The following is a 20,678-nucleotide window of genomic DNA, read 5'->3' as shown; positions in this document are numbered from 1 at the left end:
ACCCATCTACAACAATGATGGGCCATCAGTTACTCTTTGGAGGTCAAGCACACACACAGACATGCACCAGATAGTCCTTTGTGAGACAACTTGAATGCACCTGGAGCCTGTTCCTCTTCTCCTGTTGGAGTTACATCAGCTGGAGGGCTGTAAGAATTCCTGTGGGCTATCGAATGGGTCAAGGAAAAAAATTTCATCCCCTAGGCAGTGGGAAGACCAATTAAAGAAAAGGTTCTTCCCCACACACTTTCCTGCCCAGAGTTGGGTTTCCTTTGGTTTTCTTCCTTTCTCTTGGCTATACATGGCTATACATGGTTGGTTTGGATCATGCCAGGAATCTTTTGTCCTACATTGCAGAAATTTTGTCTGGGGAATTATTTTATGCCCAGCACCCTTAACTCAGTTTCAAAGAAGTCTTTAAAATTGTATTGAGAACCATAAAAAATAAACATATATCCTAAATATTCTTTAAGTGTTATATGGCAATCTGGATCAGAAACGTATGTAGTTTTAAAAAGGAAATTATTAGTCTGTGGCCATATATTGTCCTCAGTACACATTTATTATGTACTATTGTTTCTTGGAATTTTTCAAATATATTAATAGGCACCCATACCTGTAGGTGTCTCACTGAGGTGTTCTATTATCGATAGAAGCTGTGTGTGCAGAATGATGGTAGCCTAAGACAGAGGACCAGGTCTACAGACCTCACACCTGAAGAATTCATATTGAAGCCAGAGAGATTTATCCATCTTTATTTACCAAAAGGAAAGCTTTCTTAACACACAGAAATTGGTTTGACAACAACCCTTTATAATTAGGACAGTATGATATATGACCATGTTTGCTGTTAGGGTGAGGTTTAGCTGTAAATGCAAAATACAGTTTTATGCGATTGCTTTTTTGTTTTTCTTTTCTTCAAAAGTCTAACCTTCAAAAATAAAAATAATGTTGAAGAGCCAGGTCTGTTAAGCTCCCTCCCTTCCTCAGTTGTAGCACTTTTACCATTATGAGCATCAGTGCACAAAGCAATGCAACAAAGTACAGTAAACACGGGAATGGAACACAGGAAAGGGAAATAATGGATATTTTTAAGGGAGACATTACATCATTTGCTTGACAATGTATTCCCTATTTCACAGCCAGGATAACACAGTACAGCCCAAGATAAGAGACACATTTTATTTGGAGAATATATATAGCTCAGATTTCATCATAATTTGTCATATTAAAATTATAGATCCATCAGCTAATATTCAGCTGTTAACATGTTATGTGCAAATGGGGAAAGAACTATCACCAGTTTTCTTCTGAATGAGCTAAGTTTACAGCTTGGTTAGTTTACATTTTGGAGATTTCCCAAAGGCTAGAGACCCAGGGCCAGATGCCCAGCTGACAAAAATTGGCCTCGGTCCATCGACGTCTGACCCCTGATTATTTTTTAAAGGAAAGCTGAGCTACTGGAGCACACCATGGCAGGTAGGAAACAGTAGCAGTTCACTGGCAAAAGTCTAGCTGATCCAATCCAGCCCCTGCGGATTAGAGGCTGCTTTACATTTGCCAGCCTCAACCCTTTTTCCTGGAGGGCGAGTCAGAGACTCCACCTTCCCTGACAGATAGAGGCTCCTCAGTGGAGGAAGGACCTCAGGCACTTATTTTGTTGTTATCAGTGGCTGCTAACTGCTGCTGCAGATATTGGGAGCTGCTGTCCAAGAGAGGAGAAAGCAGCAGCAGCAGGCACTGAAGTGGCCTCTTTGTTAACAAGGTGATGGGGTAGCGGATGCTCCGATTATATGCATGCTGATTGCCAGTACTGAACATTTGAGTCCCAACCAGACAACATGGTTGTTGGCCCCATGGGGAAAAGGTTTTAAAACCAGGTAAAAAATTGAGGGTGGCAGCAAGTTTAACCCTAAAAATTCAGGGTGAATTTTTCATAGGTATCGAATTCCCCTTTGAAAATCTCACCCAGTTACTAGTTATAAGGCATTGGCCTCTTGTATGATGAAAACAAATGGGCAATTTCATTATGAACATGTGTCACAGCTGCTGCTTATTGCATGTCGTCTGTGCATTGGGTGCATTGTATAGTATGACCGACAGTCTTATTTATGTCTGTGTTCCCTCTGTGTGATAGTGATGGCTTCTGTTATGTACAGCATGCCCCTGACACATAGAATCATAGAATCATAGGATCATAGAATATCAGGGTTGGAAGGGACCCCAGAAGGTCATCTAGTCCAACCCCCTGCTCGAAGCAGGACCAATTCCCAGTTAAATCATCCCAGCCAGGGCTTTGTCAAGCCTGACCTTAAAAACCTCTAAGGAAGGAGATTCTACCACCTCCCTAGGTAACGCATTCCAGTGTTTCACCACCCTCCTAGTGAAAAAGTTTTTCCTAATATCCAATCTAAACCTCCCCCACTGCAACTTGAGACCATTACTCATTGTTCTGTCATCTGCTACCATTGAGAACAGTCTAGAGTCATCCTCTTTGGAACCCCCTTTCAGGTAGTTGAAAGCAGCTATCAAATCCCCCCTCATTCTTCTCTTCTGCAGGCTAAACAATCCCAGCTCCCTCAGCCTCTCCTCATAAGTCATGTGTTCTAGACCCCTAATCATTTTTGTTGCCCTTCGCTGGACTCTCTCCAATTTATCCACATCCTTCTTGTAGTGTGGGGCCCAAAACTGGACACAGTACTCCAGATGAGGCCTCACCAATGTCGAATAGAGGGGAACGATCACGTCCCTCGATCTGCTCGCTATGCCCCTACTTATACATCCCAAAATGCCATTGGCCTTCTTGGCAACAAGGGCACACTGCTGACTCATATCCAGCTTCTCGTCCACTGTCACCCCTAGGTCCTTTTCCGCAGAACTGCTGCCTAGCCATTCGGCCCCTAGTCTGTAGCGGTGCATTGGGTTCTTCCATCCTAAGTGCAGGACCCTGCACTTATCCTTATTGAACCTCATCAGATTTCTTTTGGCCCAATCCTCCAATTTGTCTAGGTCCTTCTGTATTCTATCCCTCCCCTCCAGCATATCTACCACTCCTCCAGTTTAGTATCATCCGCAAATTTGCTGAGAGTGCAATCCACACCATCCTCCAGATCATTTATGAAGATATTGAACAAAACCGGCCCCAGGACCGACCCTTGGGGCACTCCACTTGATACCAGCTGCCAACTAGACATGGAGCCATTGATCACTACCCGTTGAGCCCGACAATCTAGCCAGCTAGATGAAACATACAATAGTCCACTCTGCTTCCCCACCTTTGTTTGATGTTTGGGTCTGCTCTATTGTTCCCAGCTGCCCTAGTATGCACATAAATGATTGTGAGACTCCATAACTGTTTATGCAGCAACTGCTCATTATGCAGTGCTGAAAACCTGGATCAAACGTGCATTGTGACATTGCGCCTAGCACAGCCCGGTGATGCCTTCGTGATTGATGATTCACCAGTCTGCTCCTCTGTATTAACCCTCCTTTTGTGAGCCCTGTGTTTGCATCTCCATTGTGCCCCTGCATGGGGCTCACCATCTGTGACTGAGAGTGTTTCTGCTCATGCAGAACCATGCTGGAACCTGCCCTCTCAGTCCCTGGCTCCAGCATTGATGATGCAGGGTATGCTGTTACGTATGTAGGTCCAAGCCACCACTGACAGCGTTACTTTACATGATATTTTCATCATCTAGGCTGCAGGTTTCATCAGTGTGGCTCTGCTTCCCTTTCCAAAAGCCATGCCCTTCTTCCCCATGTTGTGTGTGGACTGGGCTCAGACACCAGATAGTGCTGCCCTCACTACAGTACACAGTGCTAAGAGGCAGCCCAGCATTGCACCGGTTTTAATCTAATTTGCCCCTTTCATCAATGTGCAGTACCATGTATAACCTCTCCCTCCCTTGTGAATGACACAGCACATACGTGGATGAAGCCCTGACATTTTCTGTGTAAGGATTGAATATTTCTCTTCAAAACTCAGCTATTCAATGCATATAAAATAATCAACACAATCGTTTATTTCAACATCAGTTAATTTTCCAGACTTTAAAAAGAATCCTAATAATGCAAATTGCATTCTGCTACATTTCAAATAAACTATGCATTGAGGTTTAAGGGCACAGTTTTTGCAGGGATGGTGAAGAGAGATTCCAACCAAGTTCTTTCCATCTGTGCAATTATTTCTGAAGTTGTATAAACTTCCCCATGAACAAACAATTATTTTATTAACATTGTAGACTGCATCTTTGATCTCTCCTCTACAAGAGAACTGTTGGATAGTGCCAACACAGGAAGAGATACTACTAAATAAAATACAAAAACCAAATGTCCAAAACACGTGCATTTGATGTGTGTGTGTATATATTCACATTCAAACTTAAAACTAATATTATTTGTATTGTAGGCAGCTACAGAGTTCGACAATACAGAAACTGTAGTATGTCAGTAATAGTAATTAAAATGTAAAAAGATAACAGCGGTGACTGGGAGGTTTTTAATGTGTTTTTCTTTTTTAATGTACAGCCCATTCCGAGAATTTCACTGGACCATGTGGACAGGCCAACTGTCACAGCTGTCTATCAAGACTGAATTAGATGAAGGCAGACAATACAGGCTTTGTGGTTAAACTGAAGCAGCAGTCTCAAAAGTTTCCATTTCTCATCCCAGGGCACTGTGGGAGCATTGTCTTCCCCCTCACTGAAAGGAGAGTGGAACAATTATGTTACTGAAATTCCTCCACAGTGGGTCTGAAGGACTGTTTATGTCCTGCTAGGGAGACAGGGGAAACTGAAGCAGGAGTTTAATGACAGCAGGTGGGGAGAGTTGCAGAGTGTATCCTTCAATGACAGTATGGACTGATACTCACTTACACCAGTGTAAACCAGAAGGAAATTCACTGAAAGCAATGGAGAAAAACTGGTGTGAGCAAGATCAGTCATGCCTGATATTTCTGTGTAAGTGTTCCACAAAACCCACTGCAAAAAATTAAGCCTTTGTTGGTCTGAATTTTATAGCAGTTACTTCTCTTCTGTTTCCAGGAGAATGTGAAACATTTAATAGAGAAGGAAAAAAGTCTACATGAACATGTCAAAATGTTAAATATACTGGTAAAATAGTACCATCATCATAACTTCAAACCAACCCTAATGCTGTACCAAGCAGTGAGTTGCCCAGCCAGACCAACTGGAAAACTGCTGTAATGTACATAATACAAACGGTAACTAGATAGATAAATGTAACTGTAGAGCATGGATTCAGGGGCCCAAATGTGTAAAGTGCTGAGCACCCTGCAGTCACTGTATGTTTGTGGAGGTTACTATGTACCTTGCAGGAATTGCTCAGCATGTTGCAGGCTGAAGTCCAATTTTCAATTAATAAGTCGATTCATTTAGGTCTATTCTATAGACATACCTAGGGAAATAATATTATTATTTATTATTTGTATCATGGCAGTGTCTAGGACCTCAGTCATGGATCAGGCTCCCACTTCTCTGGGTGCTGTACAAACACATCTCATCCATATCTTTCCAATCAAATGAACTGTGATGCTCTTCACCTTACCTGTCCAGAAATGGCTGGTGTGAATGTAATGAACTATTTCATTGTATTGGACAAGTTACCTTACTTTACTGTTAAAAATACCGCATCTAAATCTATAAACATGGAGTACCAAGTGCTGAGGTGTGAATGTTCCTCTGAGAACGTGTTGGCTTTTAGGCAGAGCCCCCTCCTCTCTGGAGAGCCCCAATTCTTTAAAAGATCCTGGGGCAGATACTCCCTGGCAATATGGCTATGCTGTGGTTGTCTTGTCAAGGAGTGAGGGAGAGCTGCAGGGAGCTAAGGGGCTAATGTGGAGGGGGCACAAAGGCATCTATACAACTGTCCCCATGGTTCCAGGTTATTCCCCAATATCCTCACAACTCTCAAGGGATCCATGGAGCTTGAGGATAGGCCCAATGGAAGGATGTGAAGTAAGCGCCCTGATGGCAGCCTTGCCGAGTTTTCCTCTCCCTGGCTCCCACCACTGGATGTATCTTAGACTGTAAACTCAAGTGTTTATACAGTGCCCAGCAAAACACAGAGGCCCCCACAGCCTTACACATGGTACATACCACTGCTGGGGTAGGGTTGCCTGGGAGGAGGAGGGAGGCAAAAGGAGCAGTTTGCCCCAAGCCCCCAGTTTGAGAGGGTCCCCACAGTGAGTGGTGTTGTGACCTGGTGCACCAGGCTGCAATGCCACTCAGTAACATTTGGCCTGGTGGCCCCCTCCATCATGACAGAGGGGCAGCTGGGCCAAACCCGAATGGTGCTATGTTAAATTAAAGTGAGAGTGGTTCAGTTGTGTGTGCTATGTGAGAAATGTCTAGGGGTGCTCCTGCAATGGATCCCCACTCCTCATTGTGGCTTCACTGGGGCCATAAACTAACAGCATTTCAAAAAATAAATAACTGGTATTATTGGCATAGTTATTGAGGGGGTTATTAGGCAGTAAGGGCATAATCCATAAATCACTGAAGTGAAAATCTCAATAGCCTTAGTTTACAAGTTCTGGACCACAGTTCTCAAAAACAGCTGGAAACCTAGATTTCTAAAGCTAAATGTAGGCAAACCTACCTTATGACACACTGACACTTTCTCAATCTCAATTAGCGCTAAACTAATTAACAAAACTGTTCTATACACTACAGTGAGTAGAATCTCTCTTCTTTCTTGGCTAATCCCTCATGTGATGTAAGGGTGATTGAGAATCTAATTACTCCATAATTGAATGCACACATGATACATTTTTCACGACTTCAAGCTTAATGCTTTTGGTCCAGAAATCAAAGTCAGTGAAATTAAGTTTAGGATTTGGGCAACTATTGTATTAAAGGAAGGTTTGTGGTAAGGAGTCTAGTTATGCATAAATGTGAGGATTTTGTATTGTGTTTATTATGCAAATATATGTAAAGTAAAGTATTAAGCGACAAAATGTTAATTTTGTTAAATAATAGTGTTATAAGCTTACCCTTTATTCTTGTTTAAGGATAATTTTACTACCATGTTATATTAAAAGTAGTAATGTTCTATTAGATAAATCTTGCACTAGAGATAAATATTGTACAAGATTTTTATCAGCCAAAACAGCAGCTTTTTTTTATCTGAAGGAATATTTTGGGGGAAAAATGGGTGTGTGTAATAATCAGAAAATTCCCCGAGTGAAATGTTTATTTTCAGTTTATGCCCCTGGTCCTGGAGTCTGCTTTCCATAGGTAGAACCTGTACCCTTATGGAGTCTCATTGATTCCAGTGAGGTACTAAGCAGGTAAATTTATAGACAGCAGCTTGCAAGATCAGGGCCATAAACTGTAAACATTTTACCTGGGAAATTTTGGGGGCCTATTATTAGAATACCACAGTTTAAAACAATTGCAAAAGAAGTAAATATTAACACATTTAAATAACCATAAAAAGCCACTGACAATTCATTCCACATTCTGAAAAGCATTGTTTCCAAGGCAATTCTGCTGATCTCTTATTTCAAAGGTCATTTCTTGCATTAAATAATTTATTGTTTAAGAGATTACAGAAGCAGCTTAATCAAAACTGTTTGAAATCACAATTAAATCATAGTTTTTGTGTCACAAACATAAGACTGGAACTTCATATAGGAAATTAGCAGTGGAGGAAGTAGAAATCATTTCTTGCTGGCATGCTGCACTCATGGGACGGACACAAAGCGGGGGAGGGGAGCACGTGACCTCCGCACGTGACCCGCTACATAACTCCTCCCTGCCCTGCCCCCAGCCCGATATCCCCGCACTCTGCCGGTCCCCTCCCCATGATCCACATCCATTCCATGTTGCCTGGGGGGACTCTGTCCTCCTCCTGCTGCACTGGAGACTTCTGCTGTACAGACCCCAGGCAGGAGGACTCAGGAGACGCAGCTGCATGAGAGGGTTATGGGCTGGGCTGAGGGCGGTATAGCCATGCCAGAGGAGCTGCTGGTGTGGGGCCACCTGGTGGCCCCACGTTCTGCTCCTTTTGCTGCTGCGGTTCCTGGGAGATCAGGGCTCTCCAGAATGGCAGCAGCGAAAGGAGCAGAAGATCATGGGGCTGCTGGGTGGCCCCATGCCAGCAGCTCCTCTGGTGCATTTGCTGTACCTCCCGCATCCCCACCCCCAGCCTTCCCATGCAGCTGTGTCTCCTGAGTCCTCCTGCCTGGGGTCTGTACAACAGTCTTGCCGGAGGACAGGGCTGGGGCAGGGGAGGGGCTGGGGGGCAGTACAGAGGCCACATTGGAGGAGCTGCCAGAGTGGGGCTGCCTGGCAGCCCCAGGTTCTGCTCCTTTTCCCTGCTGCGGTTCCCGAGAGAACAATTCCCAGGAGAGCCCTGTACCGACCCTAGCCCTGTCCTCTGGCGGGGCTGCTGTACAGGCCCATTCCCAGCCAAAGGGAACTGCGGGAAACAGTGTGCCACAGGGACTTGCTGGCCACCACTTTCCGCAGCTCCCACTGACCAGGAATGGTGAACCGCAGGTCTCTGGGAGCTGCACGGAGCCGTGCCCACAGACAGTAAACGTCAGCAAAATGTCTTGCGGCCTGCCAGCAGATTACCCTGATGGGCCGCATGCAGCCCGTGGGCCATAGGTTGCCCACCACTGATATAGATGGTATTTTATTACTCTGAGGTAAAGTCAGAATAATAAGTTATACACATATTTTAAAAATGCCAAACAACTGTTTTTTGGGTTTTTTTAATGGATAGCTCTGTGCTTGTCACAGGTTTATTTTTCTAGATATAAATTATAATTAAATAATTTTAGTTCACGTTGAAAGTGCTGAATTAGAAATTAAAGAGCAACGCAGGGTCTTGTTCAAGTTCCAAACAGGTGATTACATTCGGCCTACCTGAAATTCCCCCACTGTGGTTTCAGCTAGCTAAAGCACAGTGTACTTTGCTTCTCTTCTAAACTGTTGTGTTGTGTTGCAGTGTGGTGTTAAAAAGTTGTTGCATGTCATTTGAGAAGTGACTGTACTTTGTAGGATTTCTTGGGACTGCGCGTGCATGCATACTTATGTATATGTATGTCCATCATTTCTAAAATGCTTGATCCTTGAGAGCTGAGGGCTTATTTTACAGAACAGGTACAGTTTTGTCAGTAGCAATTTAAGCTTCCTGTTACTCTGCTTCAACCTATTGTGCTGAGACTTTATCTCAATGTGAAGGATCTCTATAGCACAGTATCAATGTCCATTTAACTCTTGGCTTCTCTGCTGAAATGGGCAATAGATGTGCCAGTTACTGCTAACCGTGATGATGGTTTTTATGATGTGGATTGTTGTCTACATGGAACTAAGTGAAAATATGTACTAGTGACCTAAAGGTAACCAATCCCCTAAGCTATCTCTTGATTTTGTTTAGCTTTAGAAAGAAAGCAAAATATTTTGTTGTTGTTAATAATCCAAAAGATTTCGATGTGCTATGTATGTCTCTCTCTACCTATCTCTATTTAGGTATTTAAAAAGCAGTTCAATTACAGGTTAAACAAAGACAATCCCAACAATGTGTTCATTCTGAAAATGTAATTCCAGCTGGGAGAGAGGGATTGATCCTACCTGGTGCTGAGCACTCTGGCCCAGATCCAGTGACACCAAATCATAGAAATGTAGGTCTGAAAGAGATCTTGAGAGGTCATCTAATCCATCCCTCCTGTGCTGAGGCTGTTTAATTATACCTAGACCATACCTGACAGGTGTTCGTTAAACCTACTTTTAAAAACCTCCAATGACAGGAATTCAACAACTACTTAGATAACCTCCAGTGCTCAACTACCCTTACCATTAGAAGATATTTCTAATATCTAACCTAAATCTTTGCTGCAGACTGTCGATTACCTTTTGTCATACCCACAGTGAACTTGGAGAACAACTGATCACACACCTCTTTCTAACAACCTTTTACACATTTTAAGACTGTTATGTACCTGCTCAGTCTTCTCTCCTGAGGACTAACCAGGCCCACTTCTTTTAACCTTTCCTTACAGGTCAGTTTTTCTAAATCTCTTAATATTTTTGTTGCTCTCCTCTGGACACTCTCCAGTTTGTCCAGAACTTTCTTAAAGTGTGGCAACCAAAACTGGGCACAGTACTCCAGCTGAGGCCTTATCAGTGCCAAGCAGAGCAGAACAAAAATTACCCATGTCTTACACTCCTGTTACATCCAAAAATGATATTTGCCATTTCCCAAAAACATCACAGTTGACTCACATTCAATTTGTGATCCACTATCTCTGCCAGATCCTTTTCTGTGGTATTTCTGTCTAGCCAATTATTCCCCATTCTGTATTTGTACATTTGATATTTTTTCCTTCCTAACTGTAGAACTTCGTACACGTCTTTACTGAATTTCATCTTATTGATTTCAGACCAATCCTCCAACATACCAAGATCATTTCGTGTTCTAATCCTGTCCTCCAAAGTGCTTGCAATCCCTCCCAGCTTGGTGTGATCCACAAATTTTATGTATTTCATTATCCAAGTCATTAATGAAGATATTGAATAGTATTGGATCCAATTACATATTTAAGCACACACAGTGTAAGTGTAACGCTGACAGACCCTGGTTGTTGGCAGGTGGGATTGAACAAGGACCTGTCCTGGGACCTCTGGAGCTTAGTGCATGAATCTTTACTGCATGAGCTAAAAGCCACATGGCCCTTAGCTAAGGCTGAGTTACATACACATGTAGGTTGTCCTGTTGACTTCAGTGGGACTAGTGCTGTGCTCAAAGGTAAGCATATGTTCAAGTACTTTGCTGAATTGGGGCCAGAGGGCTAAGCCCCATACAGCAGTCTTTGCAAAAGGAGGAAACCCAAAGCTAGATTTTGGCAATATACAGTACAGCCTTTTTTTAAACCTGAAAATTAATAGTAAAACTAACCCGTTTTTTAAATACTGAATCTTAACCAGTGGATACAGTAAGAGGAATTGAAATGGTTGTGATGGAGTCATTAAAAATGGAACAAGGTTTAAATGTGCAAATGTTTCTATTTCTTCACTTCTAAGACATCAGTCTGTACATTTCGAACAAACCCATGTTGACAGTATTTCTTAAAACTAGGCAGAAGAGAAGAATGGTAATCACATCAGAGTGATGAATGACTGATGAAAGCTTGTTCCAGCTTCTGTATCAACATAACAGGAAAGAATAAAATCCCAATGTGTTGGAATTTCCCCAGGGCAGCTTCTTTGTGAGCCTCAAGAACCGCAAAGGCTTCTAGTAAGTGGGAAAAAAGATACTTATTGATTGGTAATGTCAACATCCGTGAAATGTCAAGTTTGCAGAAATCTGCCTCAGCTGTTTACTCAGCAACAACAAACTAACAGAACCACAGTTTCCTTAATTCAATCTCATAATGGCAATGTGTTGCTGCATATACCATCCTTTATTTGGGTTTGCATTCATGCTCTGCAGTGTGACATACTTTACAAACATTATATGAAATGTATGGATGCACATCTATTTATATAATTCTCATTCCTATGGGCTGCACTGACCCGTTCTGCACTGCCCTGTGTATGGGGAGGTGTCTAGTTGCACCATCCCAGGACAGCTCTCTGGATCATGAAGGGAATCATTTGCACCACCTGTTTATTGGGTGTAGACTATTACAGTGTCTTCTCCCCTCACTCCAACATCCTGCCAACTCTACTGGCTAATATGTTAGGGGATGGCACCAAGGTTCCACACAATCTACGCCCCTTCTCAGAGCGGGAAATACCGGACATGCAGCTCCTACTCCTCCCCACATCGAGTTACTCCGACCCCCGCTCCCTGCTCTCCTGTGCAGCCATCAGAAGGCCAAGCGTAATTTCACCCAATGATATTTTAACTATTTATTACTACTATTTATTTTTCCTATTACTTCCATTCCATAGTTTGGGACACTAGTGATTTTATTTATCAAATTATTTATAATCTGAGTTATTTTCTGTTACTGCAATAAAGGCCGGTGTACATTGGACAAACGTTTAGTTATTGACGCATTTAGTATCTGTGAAGCCTGAGTACATCAGCAGTTCCATCGTAAATCATGTTTTCAGAAGCTTTCAAATCAGCCATAAAAATCAGCATAGGCTGTGACCTGGAGGAAAAAGATCTGTCATTAGATCTGAAAAAAATCTATTTGATTTAGGACGACAATAGAAAAAGAAGATACGTTTAACTGCAGAAATACTTACATCTGCAAATATTTCCCCCCCAACAATTTTTTAGCACGTGACCTTAGGGCCTGATTCCACTGCAGTCAATGGAAAGATACTCGTTGATTTCAATGGCTTTTAGATCAGGCACTCCTGGCCTCATCTTGCACCATCCAGGTTGATGGGAGGTCTGCCATTAATTACCATGTGCACAGGATCAAGGTCATAGGCCCCTGTTCTGCAGGGTACTTAAAAATGTGTTTAACTTTCCACTGAATTCAAAAGTTTCAAGTCGGAAACATGCTTAAAGACCTTGCTGATTCAGGTCTAGAATGTTCAGCACCTTCAGGATCAATAACAAAAGGTACGTCTACACCAGGAGTGGGCAAAATACACCAACGGGTCGGATCCGGCTCATCTAACATTTCTGTCAGGCCTGCCATGACTAACATTTCTGTCCGGCCTCCTCTGCCTTCTCGCGATCTCCGAGTCTGCGCTGCTAAAAGTCCTGCAGCGCAGCGGGGCGCTCAGGCAGTCTGCTTGTCAGCCGTGGCCCCATGTCACTCCTGGAAGCAGCCAGTTGCTGCTGACACACCTCTGCACGCCCCTGGTGGGGGGGGAAGTGGATCCGAATGCTACCCCTGCCCCCAGCACCATCCTCACAGCTCCCATTGGCCGGAAACTGGCCAATGGGAGCTGCAGGGGCAGTGCTTGTGGGTGCAGGCAGCGCACAGAGACGTGCCAGCAGCAGCCGGCCGCAGCCACTTCCGGGAACGGCGTGGGGCCATGGCATGCAGGCAGCCTGCCTGAGCCCTGCTGTGCCACTGGCCGGGAGCTGCCTGTGGTAAGTGCCTCCCGGCCCCCACCTGCACCTTGCACCCCCTCCCACTCCCCAACTCCCTGCCCCAGGTCAGAACCCCCTCCTGCACCCAAATGCCCTCCCAGACCCTGCCCCCCCTCCTACACTCCAACCCCCTCCCCCAGCCCAGAGTCCCCTCCTGCACCAAACTCTCTCCCAGAGCCCACACCCCTCACTCTCCCTCTGCACCCCAACACTCTGCACCAGCCAGGGGCTCCCTCCTGCAACCTTCTAGTGTTGCAGCATTTAGGGGGTCACAGTTTGTACCTTTTCTCAGCACCTATGGAAGCTGTTGACATACTTTTAGCTTAGATTATTGGGTAACAATTGTAGTCCAGCAGAGGAGGCTCTAGGAAAAACACCAAATGTTGCAAGATTTGCGATATGAGTCATAAAGGTGCACAACACTGCTCCTGTTTTCAGTTGCTCAGAACTTCTTGGAATGAATTGCTATTGAGCAGAAAACGACTTGTGTGGTATTTGCCCCAAAATGGTTTTTTACATAAAAGTTTTAATAGAATCTGTGGATTTTTTTTTTAAGTCCTGCATGTCGTAGGACAAATATACTGCGATGAGCTTTACCTGCAGTAGCTGCGTTGCAGGCGGTGGGTGTGGTTTGAGAGAGACTGGAAATGGAAACAAGTCTTCTGGGATATGTGTGTGCAGCGTGGGAGAGGGGCTACCTGTCACCACCGGCTCTAGGAGAGACAGGTACTATTGTGTAAGGGATCTGGCTGTACTATGGTCATGTTGACAATATGGTTTCACCTCAATTATTTGAAAACCCCTGTGGCAACATCTTTTCTCATGGGTAATGGCCGTTCAGAGGAGGGGGCCCAGCTTCAGCAACATCACATAATAAACCCCTATCTCAGACATGAACACTGTCAGGTACTGGTGTTAGCTCAGTAGTTGAGATGTCAGACTACTAGCACTGAGGGATAACACTATGTTATGTTGAGGAGCAGATATTCTGCAAATTTATGAATGTGGCATACACAGAGGCCACATCCTGATTCACTAGGAAACAATGAAACCTTTCAAGCACCCTCTTCTCCTCCTCGCTACACAATACACTCGCCTGAATCATTTGGCTCCTCCTCCCCGATAGACCGGTGAAGTCGGGGAGAACTCTGATGTTACTGCAGGGGGCCTCCGTACTCAGTGGCAGCAAGCCTGCTGCCAAACCATGCTAAGTTGAATAATGGGAGAAAATGGTCAGCTCACCTACTCATAGGAATACTGATAACCCTGTGTGTACAGAGTCTGCCAGCCTTTATAGATATACTAGCTAAGGCATAATAAAACCAGAAATATATATGAGTGGAAGTGACCCTCCAAAAAGTAACCTTCCCTGTGAAGGGAGGGAGCATTCCCTCCCTGGCTATTATGTAGATGCCATTCTGTGAATTACTGGGGGTAGACCTGGGTCAAAGAGATGTGCAATGCAAGAGATAGTGCTATCACTGGCATCATTCGCTCTTCTTTTCCAGTGGGAGCTCTGAACTCTACTGGTGCTATTAACCAGAGCTAGTCCAAAGCTTCTGGCAAAACATTTTTCTGTTGGAAAATACTTTGTCGGCAAAACTGATTTTTTTTTTTTTTGCCAAATTGTTTAGATTTTGACAAAAGTGCTTTTGGAGAAAAACTGTTTTGAAAAGGTCAAAACATCCTGTTTTGATGTTTTCAGAATGAACATTTTCATTTTTTTATTTCAAAATGTCTTTTTCTTTAGAAATGTACTTTATTCGGTATAAAAATAAATAGGGTAAAAGTCAAAATGAAACATTTTGATTAACCTGAAAAGAAAAAAAATGAAAATGTTGAAATTTTTGTCTTTTCATCCCAATTTTGGATGCTTTTTTCCCCAAATCTCCAAATTTTTCATGGGACAGAAAAACCATTTTCTGACTGGCTTTAATAAAATTCACAGGAGGATCCAGCCAGTGTCAACACAGTTCCTATTGACACTCCACCGTCATTGGGGAGAAGAAAATGCAGAGTATTAGCCATCCCGATGTGATGACTCTACATAGTAGGGTAGGTGTCTTCCCCATGGATCCCTGAGGCTGCAGTCCCTCAACCCCTCTCACCAATGAGGACAGTGCCAGGAACACTCTACAAAGTGAACATAAGAGTTTCCTTTCTTCTTCCCCTCATCTCACTTCTTTCTCTAGACAGGGCTGATCAAAGCTGGACTGTGAATGGGGCAGTTTTTAGCCTTCATAAATCATACTCTGAGTTCCTCAGAGACAAACTCAACAGTGAGGATATACTCTTCCCCCTTGATTAGCTTGATGCTATCTGGACTACTGCATCCAAAACTAAAAAGAAGACTGCCCTTGGCAAAGTGAGTTTCTGATAAATAATTCAATCAGGTGTAGAGCCGAGATCCATGTCTTCTGTAGACTTATAAAATGCTCAGAGCCACAGAACTTTTTCAGTACTGTAGAGTCCTCAACTAGCATAGCCCAAGAGTGAATACTACCATTTTACATATAAAAATCCATCATTTGGAAATTGAAACTGCAAGTTATTTTGTGAAGCAAGGCGAAGGCAAATCTGATTATTTAAAACCATTATTTGTAGGTGTTGACAAATGTAATAACATTTCAAACATAAAAGCAAAGGGGGATGTTTTCACATTTCAATTCCAACAGTTATAAAAGAAACTCTTTCATGCTTAAAATTCAAAGTCAGCATGTAAAGTAATTTCACTGTTTCAGAGACCTGAATTACCTGCAATGGCCTTAGGGCATTATTCACTCACAGAGGAAAAAAATGTAGTTAAATATTGCTATGATTTTCCTAAGTAATTTTTCTGCAGGAGACAAGTTGATTTGAATCACCGATTTCATGATTAAAGTGATGACATTTTGTGACTGCAGAGGCCCATGTAATTGAGGTTTCAGTGGACTTAGGGATGTGTCCAAAAATTAAATATAGGAGTGTGGAAGCAATGCTGACAGAGAGACCAGTATTTAATTTTCACTGTTAAAATCTGTGCAGGTATGACACAGGTATGAAATACATGGTAAGTATTTACGTAGAAAATGTTTTAAGGTTTGATTAAAGCCCTCCACCAGAATGCTAGGCCACTGCACTAGCCTATTTAACAATTTATGTCATTCATATTATCTCTATGTAAAGGATTACTACACTAAGAGAGACCATTTATAACCCATTGGTTTTAATGGCTCCATTTTCTGATCCTTTCAAGTTACCAATCTACCAAAGGGGCCATCTTCTGCCTGATCACTTGTTATGCCAATCAAGATTGGGAGCTGGAGCCCAAAACATAATTTCATAAAGACGAGGGATGAAATCCTGGTCCCACTGAAGTCAAGTGGGAGTTTTGCCATTGAATTAATCAGGCTAAGATTTCACACTCTGGCAGGATTCTGAAGTACTCTCCCTTCTATGTACACCAAACCAAACGGTGGCATTCTTTCAAGTGAGGTTCAATATGTGCTTGTTTTCTTTTTAACCAGTAGTTCTAAAGGAGCCAGAAGCTAAGGAAATTGTTGCTTTTATGTATTTGGATTCTTCCTGCAGAGCTGAACAGGTTATTGGATAACTGTGAACTAATTGCTCTTGTAGTATTTAGTTGAAGTTTATTTTCGTACAACACTCAGACACTCCAGGGCTAGAGAAGTTTTATAGATGATCTACTCATCCATTTGCCCAGGGTGAAAATGTTTCTTAGTGGTTGAGCAGAATGTCATTAGTTTTTCTGTTTTGTTTGCAGTGTTGCTGTAGCTGTGTTGGTCCCAGGAGATTAGAGAGGCAAGGTGGGTGAGGTAATATCTTTTATTGAACCAACTTCTGTTGTTGAGAGAGACAAGATTTTGAGTTTACACAGAGGTCTGCTTCAGGTATGGGAAAGGTACTCAGAGTGTCACAGCTAAATACAAATTGTTAAGCATAAAGTTAACACATGTTGCAAGAGACCATTCAAGGTGAAGTGGGCAGGTAACACCTCTGCAGTCATAGGACAAAGGAGGGTTGGTGGGTTACGGATTGTTGTAATGAGCCATAAACCCAATTTCTTTACTGAGTCCATGATTTTAAGGGTCTAACACAGTTATGAATTTAAGCTCCCAGACTCACCTTCTGAAGGTGTTATGCAGGTTTCCTTTGTGGCCTGAGAGGTCAGAGATGGAATGATCACTTTGTGAAAAGTGTTTGGCCATGGGTGATATGGTGTTTTTGTCTTTTATCATTTTTCTGTGTGAGTTCATTTAAGAAACATAGTGATTGTCTCATTTCACCCACATGGTTGGGGCATTTGATGTACTGGATGAGGTACATCACATTATTGTGACAGGACTGTATAAGACCCATGGATCCTGAAATGTATGTTGTGCGGAGAGGATGTTGATCATTGTAGCTGTGGAGATATGTCTACTTATTTTGCATCATCAGTCATTACAGAGAGCAAGTGAGTAGCTTGTGCATCTGGAATGGTCCATTTTCTTGACAATGTTGGAGGGCTGTTAAATAATAATGTTGGTTACCAAGTTGGGGCCGATCCTATTGTCTGCATAGTAAGTTCTCTTTTATTCAGTGTTAGTATATCCCATCACTAGGCTGCTGTGTAGTACATTGATTATCTAAGTGTAATGAGGGTTGGTGACTTATGCTGGAATATTGAGGGATTTTTAAATGTAAGGTATGGGGAAATAGATTAACTGACGTGTGGGTAGTGAAGGTTCAAATGTGTATTTGCACCTATGCACGGGACCCAAAATCATCTTTTACTTCTTGTTCTTCAAGCCAGTGGAAGCTAAACACATTACTGAGGCAAGAAACAATCACACCTACTCTGATTAATGGAACAACAAATTAACATTAGCCATGAAAAGGCCAGTTATTCAGCATCCTCTCTTCTGCATGCATTGGCTGTGTCTAACTAAATGTGCAGCATTTGGAATAAAAGAGTAACATTTTAACAGAGGACAGAGGAGATCCAAATGAAACAACCCTCCTTTGAGATGACGTCATTTTCCTCCATCTTTATCAGTCTCAAGGAGTGGAGCTCTGTAACACTAAAATGACTCATTGGTGACTGGAGTCCTAAAAATACAAAACGTGAAAATCAACCAGTGCATCCATATCACTAGGAAAATCTCACTTGTCCTCAGGTTTAGCACACTTCTTATTACAGGAAACCAAATTGCTCTAATAGGGCCCAATCCAATGTTCACTGAAATCAAAGAATTTTAAAGAATTTCCAGTTGACTTTACTGAGTATTGGACAGAGCCTATATTTAACCTAATTATTACAAGGTGTTTGAGAGAGCAGATACAGGCAAAACATATGGTGGTATCAGTTGAAAAATTAAAATAATGCAAGGTTCAAAGTACATGGGTTATCCAAGGCATTTGTCTAAAAGCATTGTCTTCTAAACCACAATCTCTATCGTGAAAATTGTTTTAATAGACTTACTTCCCATTTTTGTTTTTCCGCTGAATTTTCACTTACCTAAATAAAGTTTTGTTATCATTATTGTTTTTTCTTCTGCTACTGGAATGCAGCCTTGATGACTCTGTCGCTAAGTGGCTGAGTTGGTCTAAAGTTATCTCCTAATATCCCATCACAGCCTTCTAAAAGTTCTGCACCTTTAACATGTGTCCTCAGTCTTCGAAACTCTTCTATCTGAAAAAGTAAAGAAATGACATGCAGAATATTTTAGATATTTTGTTCACTGTGGGGCCAATGATCTATCCTAAACTCTAGTTGAATGTGTGGTTTTCAATGCCTAAATATCTAAGCACATCAATTCTCATAATCAAGTAATTGTGGGTGGATAAATTTATACACAAAAACTGCATTTGCTTGGGCAAAATGAGTAGCAGTTACAACTGATGTCAACCGATTCGATTGTGTGCATAATGTCCGAAGGGTTCTAGCTCAGACTACCGCTTGTTCTTGAAAAAGTGCTTGCCAAATACTTGGACATTCATACCTCTCCATGCAATTTTAGAAACTTCTTTTGAAAAATTAAATCAGTAGATTAAAAACTGAACATAACTGGGGGAGAAAATGCAGATTAGTGAATGTCTGTATTTTTTAAATTGTTGGTATAACACGAATATGGTATTTTGAGCCAATTATTTTTAAAATAAGTGCCTACATTGTCACTGCAAAAAAATAATTGCACATGCAGAATATGTAGCTGTGTGGGCAAAACAAGAAAGTGTGAGCATATGGTTTTGAAAGCTAATCTCTGCATATCTTATCACCACTTTTTTTAGAGTATATATTCAGGGCCAACCTTTGGGGTGGGCAATTGGTGCAGCCACCCTGAATGTCAACATTTGGGGGTGCCAAATGATCACATTCAGGGATGCCAAATCCCTGGTGTGTTAGTTTTTTCTAGTTGTTGTGTTTTGCTTGTGCATTTTGGGTTGGTGCAGGAGGGGCCACCGAAAACGTTTTCAGACAAATCACCTAAGGCCTGTCGTGCAGGTATTTCCCTATTTTGCATTTCATTCTATATCACCTCCTTTCACCTTCTTCTGTAGCATGGGGTATGGGTCACTTGCTGGAGGATTCTCTGATCCTTGAAGTCTTTAAACTACGATTTGAGGAGTTCAGTAGCACAGATATAGGTGTGAGGTTTTTTGCAGGAGTGGTGGGTGAAATTCTGTGGCCTGCGTTGTGCAGGAGGTCAGACTAGATGATCATAATGGTCCCTTCTGACCTAAATAGCTATGAATCTATGCGTGCAATAACACAACAGACAGAGGGCCTCTTTCTGCTCTCACTTAGATGATGGTAAATCAGGGATAACTCCTTTAATAGCAGCATAAGTCCTCTGTGAAATCAGAAAAGGTGCCAGAGGGTGAGTTCATAGTGACATATCTTCATTTGTTAAGCATAAGACAAAAAGTAGAGTCCTGCAGCACTACTGAACCAGTCTGTGCACCTGGCTGCAACAGCACACTCTTTTTGACAGTTTGTTTTAAAATAGGATTTTATATGAATGCAAATCACATGTATTTTAAACAGAAAAGAACATAATAGTAGAAGGAAAGTAACAGGAAAGAGTGATCTGTTAAATAATTAAACTTCATAGAAGAATTACATCTCTTTTCTTTTCTTTGGCATAATAACAAAATATAGAGGATAGATTCTCCCCACTCAGAGTATGGAAATCTCTATAATGATTCTCTCACAGAGACTCCATTGTGTGTAGAAAACCATTCGAAAACTGTGCCATTTTACATTGGCCTCTGTTTCTCTGCCCTAGCACCCAACTCCTCAGCAACCCAACTCCATTGCATCCCTAGACTGGAGCTCCACAGAAAAAGTGATGGCGCCTAGGATCATATCATCATTTCTAGGTAACATCTGTGAGGCCAGGGTGGGGTGGATGGTGGGTATTCCTACCATCCATTCATCCTCCTGAATGACTCTGTTTCCACACCCTCCTACAGCACAGATCCCCCAGCATGCCGAAAGGGCTCTGCCAGCCCCAAGGAGGGAAGGGTGTCACAGAGGACTCCTCCATGCATGTATAATAGAGACCAAGGGGTATGTAAATCTAACCCCAGATTTTTAGGAAAGTGAAGTGTTCCAAGATAGCTAGTGGTATTTTCTAGAATCTTTGTAGCTGCTATATTGG

At 42.4% G+C, this 20,678-nt stretch overlaps 1 protein-coding gene across 3 annotated transcripts in view; it reads right to left on the bottom strand.

The window, feature by feature from the left end:
- Positions 1-16,843: 16,843 nt before the first annotated feature.
- Positions 16,844-20,678, bottom strand: part of CA8 (carbonic anhydrase 8) — a 52,438-nt gene continuing 48,603 nt past the window's right edge. For all 3 annotated transcript variants that reach the window (XM_084618235.1, XM_084618234.1, XM_084618233.1), the window contains 2 exons: positions 18,533-18,706; positions 16,844-18,123 (listed from right to left, as the gene is read on the bottom strand). In XM_084618235.1, the coding sequence (XP_084474361.1) occupies positions 18,572-18,706 (135 nt within the window). In that variant the 3' untranslated portion in view covers positions 16,844-18,123; positions 18,533-18,571. The remainder of the gene's footprint in view (positions 18,124-18,532; positions 18,707-20,678) is intronic.

The sequence above is a fragment of the Lepidochelys olivacea genome (assembly GCF_965140295.1).
Source record: "Lepidochelys olivacea isolate rLepOli2 genome assembly, chromosome: 2".
Classification (NCBI taxonomy): domain Eukaryota; kingdom Metazoa; phylum Chordata; order Testudines; family Cheloniidae; genus Lepidochelys; species Lepidochelys olivacea.
This window is presented reverse-complemented; position numbering and strand designations above follow the sequence as displayed.